This window comes from Oncorhynchus gorbuscha, linkage group LG07 (assembly GCF_021184085.1).
Source record: "Oncorhynchus gorbuscha isolate QuinsamMale2020 ecotype Even-year linkage group LG07, OgorEven_v1.0, whole genome shotgun sequence".
NCBI classification, from domain to species: domain Eukaryota; kingdom Metazoa; phylum Chordata; class Actinopteri; order Salmoniformes; family Salmonidae; genus Oncorhynchus; species Oncorhynchus gorbuscha.
This window is the reverse complement of record NC_060179.1, coordinates 8,421,869-8,429,526: the sequence shown is the minus strand read 5'-3', so window position 1 is coordinate 8,429,526 and position 7,658 is coordinate 8,421,869. Positions and strand designations below refer to the sequence as shown.

General features: G+C 42.1%; 1 protein-coding gene across 3 annotated transcripts in view; it reads right to left on the bottom strand.

Moving 5' to 3' along the window:
* Window positions 1–7,658, bottom strand: part of LOC124039461 (netrin-G1-like) — a 325,096-nt gene that overhangs the window by 93,742 nt on the left and 223,696 nt on the right. For all 3 annotated transcript variants that reach the window (XM_046355452.1, XM_046355455.1, XM_046355453.1), the window contains exon 4: window positions 1–111. This exon is cut by the window's left edge and continues 62 nt beyond it. In XM_046355452.1, the coding sequence (XP_046211408.1) occupies window positions 1–111 (111 nt within the window). The remainder of the gene's footprint in view (window positions 112–7,658) is intronic.

The following is a 7,658-nucleotide window of genomic DNA, read 5'->3' as shown; positions in this document are numbered from 1 at the left end:
TAGTTCCTCTTACAGCGGCCACAGTCCGGTCCCGTGGTGTTGTGCTCACACTCACAATTTAGCTTCTCTTTGTCAAACACGCAACTGTTGGCGTGAAGGTTACACTTGCACCTGTCAAAGGAAGGAAACAAAAGAACAGAGAAGAGGGAGAAGAAAAAAAAAATCAACGCTGGTGGAATTTGACATTTTTTCAATCTCAGATCTTACGTGTGGGAGTGAAAGAAAGCAAGAGGGAGAAAGGGAAGACAAAAAATAGTCAGATGAAGTATTTTTGCGGTGGAAGGGCAGAGTGGCCTTGAGAAGAACCCAGTCATCTGGAGAACAACTTTCCAACAGGAATTCCACAAAACTGTCTGCATCATTATTGTCCAAATCAAATCAAATCAAGTCCCTCTGCTTTCTTCTGCCAAACAAGATAACTTATTTATAATTGTCACACTAGAGGAAGGGTAATTGTAGTAAGGTCGCATTTATCTAAACGAGAAAACGAGAGAGAGAGAAGCAGAATAAATGAAACAAGCAGAGTGGAATAGTCGTCCCAGGTGGATGAAACGAGAGTTGCTGCCTCACGATGGGCAGTAGGTGTCTCTCCATCTCTTTCTCGGAGTTTGTAGATAATGTCAGCTGTTTAGAAAGTGCGAAGGAGCAGGACAGCTGGTACATGTTTGTTAAAACATTTAAATAAAACACAGCCTTTAAAAGAGGAACGTGTTCTGAAAGTCAGTCATTCCAATAAACATGCTGAACTTTCCTTTCCACTCTACTACAATTGTTATATAACAGTACTACAAACTACAGTAATAATAGTCAATACGCAGTGACAACTGGGAACATAAAAACCTGTAACAAAAACATTTATGCATTTTTAATCCTGACAATGGCACCAGACACCAAGAATGTCTAGCTCTCAAAAATTCCTTCCGGTCTAAATATAAAATTAATGTGCATTGATTTTGTTACAGAGAGTCAAGAGGGTTGCAATTGTGTTGCATACACACTGATCTCTATCTACCCTAGGAGACAGAAAAATGGAGGTGGTGGGACGGGGTGAACTGGCGGTTTGAGGTAACCCTACACCCCTGCTGGGACTGTCAATGTAGCTTCTCTAGGCCTCCTTGTCCCTATTGATTTATTTATTTAATTGTATTTATGTTAGGATAATTTTGTTCTCAAGGTTCATAAACTGAACTTCAATTAAAATACTCAGTCTGTAACCCAGAGTTTGTAAGGTTCTGGTTGAAATGAAACAGACAGAGGCCAGTGTACGATTGTCAGAATGTTTATTTACGAGAGCTCTGGCAATCATACCATGCACATAGGTTTATATACCTCACATTTCGTCATAAATGCCCCTCCTCCTCTCTAATAATGACAATGCAGTTTCCAAATATATTCCAACACATACATTGCTTATCTTATTCTGCAACATGTTACATAATCTACTGAAAGCCTAATGGTTTCTCCCCTCTCTTTCTTCCTGTTATCAGTTTCACAGTGGTCACAAGTTGTCTGTCCACAGTTCCTCTTTTCCTCTTCACAAGCATTCAAATCATTATACAGAGACAGGGTAGAATTCTGTTAGTTATAGTCCTATCATTACTTTAAACATATACATCCTTATATACATCATGGGGTGGCAGGGTAGCCTCGTGGTTAGAGTGTAGGACTAGTAACCGGAAGGTTGTAAGTTCAAATCCCCGAGGTACAAATCTGTCGTTCTGCCCCTGAACAAGGCAGTTAACCCACTGTTCCTAGGCCGTCATTGAAAATAAGAATTTGTTCTTTAACTGACTTGCCTAGTTAAATAAAGGTTAAAATAAAATGTTTTAGTCATTATACATAAAATCCATAACAATTTATTTTTCCTGTTTTTTTAACTAGGCAAGTCAGTTTAAGAACAAAATCTTATTTTACAATGACGACCTACCAAAAGGCAAAAAGGCCTCCTGCGGGAACAGGGATTAAAAATACAAATAAAATACAAATATAAGACAAAACACCCATCACAACAAGAGACAACACAACACTACATAAAGAGAGACCTAAAACAACAACACAGCATGGCAGCAACACAACATGACAACACAGCATGGCAGCAACACATGACAACACAGCATGGCAGCAACACATGACAACACAGCATGGCAGCAACACAACATGACAACAACATGGTAGAAACACAACATGGCAGCAGGACAACATGGTAGCAATAACAAAACATGGTGCAAACATCACTGCGCACAGACAACAGCACAAAGGGCAAGAAGGTAGAGACAACAATACATCCCGCAAAGCAGCCACAACTGTCCGTAAGAGTGTCCATGTTTGAGTCTTTGAATGAAGAGATTGAGATAAAACTGTCCAGTTTGAGTGTTTGTTGCAGCTCGTTCCAGTCTCTAGCTGCAGCGAACTGAAAAGAAGAGCGATCCAGGGATGTGTGTGCTTTGGTGACCTTTAACAGAATGTGACTAGCAGAACGGGTGTTGTAAGGTGGAGGATGAGCGCTGCAGTAGATATCTCAGATAAGGGGGAGTGAGGCCTAAGAGGGTTCTATAAATAAGCATCAACCAGTGGGTCTTGTGACGGGTATACAGAGATGACCAGTTTACAGAGGAGTATAGAGTGCAGTGATGTGTCCTATCACAGGCTGACTACACCGCTCGCATCGCGTGCACGAGCATCGCAAAATACATTTCGAAATCTATATCATTCAATTATTGCGCACACACTGCTCGTGTGTGCCAACGAGCGTCTCCGTTGCCAAGGGCTAAAATAGAAGTCAGTTCTATTTGTGATGCAGATCGCGCAGTAAGTCCTGCCTCTCCCATCTCCTCATTGGTTTATAGAAGCAGGTACCCACGTGCCATCTCCTCATTGGTTAAACCCACGTTGGTGACTGAAAGACGAACGAGGTTGATGGCGGTAAATGCACCTGATTTATGAAAGTTGCCAATTGCAATATATAGTCCAGAGAAAAAAAAAGCCTGGAAGGAGGACAGATGACTAGAAACGAAAGTGCCAGAACCAAATAGTACTCGAAAAACTCAAACTTTCATTAAATCACACATGCAGGGTACTCAATTAAAGCTACACTCGTTGTGAATCCAGCCAACATGTCAGATTTTAAAAATGCTTTTCGGCGAAAGCATGAGAATCTATTATCTGATAGCATGCACCCCCCCGAAATACCTGAACGAGACGTAAACAAAATAATTAGACGATTAATTCCGTCCATGTATACCCAAACTGTCCATTTATAAAGCCCGTCTGATCCAGAAAAAAAACAGCATTCCAAAACGCAACGTCATTACAAAAAAATGTAAAAGTTGCCTATAAACTTTGCCAAAATACTTCAAACTACTTTTGTAATCCAACTTTAAGTATTTGTAAACGTTAATAATCGATCAAATTGATGACGGGGCGATCTGTATTCAATAGCAGCAAGTCAACAAATCATGGACGATTTTCTCTCTTCCATAACTATCCACAGTGAAACCTCTGACAGGAAGTGCCTATTCTTCATTTCACCAAAGATTAACTTCAACCCAATTCCCAAGACTGGCGACATCGTGTGGAAGCTGTAGGAACTGTAAACTGGGCGCTATCTAATTTCCCTTGCCATAGACAAAACAGGGACCTTTTCTTTCTTTTTCTGAACAGCTGAATGGGGGGTGGGTGGAGTTCCCTGAGGGGATCGCCTTGCCATAACAGGTGCATGTCGTGATTGCATTTGGTGTGGGGGGACAAAATACATTTATGCACGATGGCGCACGATGGCGCACGATGGCGCACGATGGCGCTCGATGGCGCTCGATGGCGCACGATGGCGCACGATGGCGCACGATGGCGCTCGATGGCCGTGTTAGGAGCATTGGTGGCAAATCTGATGGTCGAATGGTAAAGAACACCTCGCCGCTCGAGAGCACCCTTACCTGCTGATCTATAAATTACATCTCCTTAGTCTAGCATGGGTAGGATGGTCACCTGAATCAGGGATAGTTTGGCAGCTGTGGTGAAAGAGGAGTGATTATGATAGAGTCTAAATGTAGATGTAACTTTAGCCTGCAGCTTTGATATGTGCTGAGAGAAGGACAGTGTATCGTCTAGCCATACTCCCAAGTACTTGTATGAGGTGACTACCTCAAGCTCTAAACCCCCAGAGGTAGTAATAACACCTGTGGAGTGTGATTACTACCTTGGAGATGAGAGGAGAGTCGTAGTCACTCAGCACTAATACTGTGGGTTAGTGGTATACTGTATACTGTAGATAGTGGTATACTGCATACTGTAGATAGTGGTATACTGCATACTGTAGATAGTGGTATACTGTATACTGTAGATAGTGGTATACTGCATACTGTAGATAGTGGTATACTGTATACTGTAGATAGTGGTATACTGTATACTGTAGATAGTGGTATACTGTAGATAGTGGTATACTGTAGATAGTGGTATACTGTATACTGTAGATAGTGGTATACTGTAGATAGTGGTATACTGTAGATAGTGGTATACTGTAGATAGTGGTATACTGTATACTGTAGGTTAGTGGTATACTGTAGATAGTAGTATACCTTAGATTAGTGGTAGACTGTATACTGTAGATAGTGATATATCTTAGGTTAGTGGTATACTGTATACTGTCGATAGTGGTATACTGTATACTGTGGGTTAGTGGCATACTGTATACTGAAGATAGTGGTATACTGTATACTGTAGATAGTGGTATACTGTATACTGTAGATAGTGGTATACTGTATACTGTAGGTTAGTGGTATACTGTATACTGTAGGTTAGTGGTATACTGTAGATAGTGGTATACTATATACTCTAGGTTAGTGGTATACTGTATACTGTAGATAGTGGTATACTGTATACTGTAGATAGTGGTATACTGTATACTGTAGGTTAGTGGTATACTGTAGATAGTGGTATACTATATACTCTAGGTTAGTGGTATACTGTAGATAGTGGTATACTATATACTCTAGGTTAGTGGTATACTGTAGATAGTGGTATACCTTAGGTTAGTGGTAGACTGTATACTGTAGATAGTGGTATACCTTAGGTTAGTGATATACTGTATACTGTGGGTTAGTGGTATACTGTATACTGTAGGTTAGTGGTATACTGCATACTGAAGATAGTGGTATACTGTATACTGTAGATAGTGATATATCTTAGGTTAGTGGTATACTGTATACTGTAGGTTAGTGGCATACTGTATATTGTAGGTTAGTGGCATACTGTAGGTTAGTTCTATACTGGATACTGTAGTTTAGTGGTATACTGCATACTGTAGGTTAGTGGTATACTTTAGTTAGTGTATCAAACCCTTCAAAAATCTCCATTCATTTTAATCCACATCCTGTTGCTGTAGGATTATTTTCAAATTAAGATCCTTCAACTGTGTGAACTGGTGTTGCTCTCATGAGTGCATATCAGGTGAAAATAAATATAGCATGTTCATGTCTTTCTACTGGGAGCAAGGTGACAATTTCTGGATTGACGTTGCAACGATGTTATGGCCTCGTTGTTCTTTACCGCATCTATGTCTTACTGTAGGGAACATCATCTCCATTGGGAGCAGTACGGAGGGTATTGTTGAGGAAAGAGCATGCCAGGGACAGCCCAGCCCAACCTTACTGACACTAACAATGTGGTGAGAGACTCTAGTGACAGCTGGCAGTGTTTATCTCTCCACCCTCGACAGTGGCTCACTGCGCCAGCTATAAGACTCTTAGCCTGATCCACCAGATTAATATGACGACTCGTAAGGAACAAAACTCCTAAACCAATCAGCCGACTTTTGATCTGAGCTCTCTGCTCATGGCTGAGTCTTCGTTCTCTGATTCCAGGCCTTCAACCCACCGATTAGGGCCAAGAGGTTCTCTCTTGATGTTTGTCTCTCTCTCTCGCTCTCTTTCTCCCTCATTATTAAACCTATTATGGCGCTGCGTATCAGTGGGGAGGACGTGCAGTGTTGTGGCAGTGTCGTAGGAATTTATGTGCACCATGCTCTAAAGTGCTTCAGGGTGATGAACGATGCTGCGGTCATTATTTTCCATAGGCTCCCCTGATTTGCTTCTCATTACCCAGAAGGCTGTTAGATGGCGGCGACGGGGGACATTCTCAAGCTGAAGAATCACACTAACTGCTGTTATGGATAATAGACACCTTTCTGTGTGTCTGATCAGACTCCAGTTCTGGATGAGAGCGACTGATACACTGAAGAAAAATATAAACACAACATGTGAAGTGTTGGTCCCATGGTCTCATGAGCTGAAATAAATAAAAATCCCAGAAATGTTCCCTCAAGTTTTGTGCACATGTAACGTTTGTCGTCGTAAGGAGACCAAGGTGCAGCGTGGTAGGCGTACATTCTTTTTACATAAAATGTTCCACAAAGAAAAAAACAATAAACAATACAATGAACGAAAAGCTTCGTCGGTCAAACTACATGCACTCAAACAAAGACAAGATCCCACACTGAAGGTGGGAAAAAGAGCTGCCTTAAGTATGATCCCCAATGAAAGACAGCTGCCTCTGACTGGGAACAACACACGGCCAAACACAAAGAAATTTAGAACAGAGAATGCCCACCCAAATCACACCCTGACCTAACCAAACATAGAGAATGAAAAGGATCGAAGGTCAGGGCGTGACAGCACACATTTGTTTACGTCCCTGGTAGTGAGCATTTCTCCTTTTGCCAAGATAATCCATCCACCTGACATGTGTGGCAAATCAAGAAGCTGATTAAACAGCATGATCATTACACAGCTGCTAACTTGTGCTGGGCAGTAAAATGTGACATTTTGTCACACAACATAATGCCACAGATGTCTCAAGTTTTGAGGGACCTTGCAATTGGCACGCTGACTGCAGGAATGTCCACCAGAGCTGTTGCCAGAAAATTGAATGCTAATTTCTCTACCGTAATCTGCCTCCAACGTCGTTTTAGAGAACTTGTCAGTACGTCTAACTGGCCTTGTACGTCCAACGTGTAACCACGCCAGCCCAGGACCTCCACATCCGGCTTCTTCACCTGTAGGATCGTCTGAGTGGGTGGGCCTATGCCCTCCAAGGCCCACCCAAGGATGCACCCTTATCCAGTCATGGTTGCAGAGGAGTATTTCTGTCTGTAATAAAGGCTTTTTGTGGGTAAAAACTCATTCTCATTGGCTGGGCCTGGCTCCCCAGTGATCGGACACCCCTGCTGAACCCCTGCCTAGTCAAGAGAAATCCATAGACTAGGACCTAATGAATTCATTTAAATTGACTGATTTCCTTATATGAACTGTAACTCAGTAAACATTTTGAAATTGTTGCATGCTGCGTTAATATTTTTGTTCAGTACACATAACCAAAGTGTTAAATGCAGGGAGGTTGTGAGCTGGTTAAACTGTATTACTTAACATTCTGATGAGGCAGCTATCTTTCTTTCTCTTCTCTGTCCACAGAGAGGAGAGCCTTTTGTGGTGCAACCTTCAGGTCTCCTCAACACCGGAGACGTTTTAATCATCAGGCAGAAATTATACAGCCTAATGAAGAGGCCGGCGGTGGGCCCGTGGGTCTCTCAGCCGTGTGTGTGTACGTGTGTGGAACCATGGCCTGGGGGTCTCTTGGCCGTCGGCACTGTTGTGTGGAAATCAGAC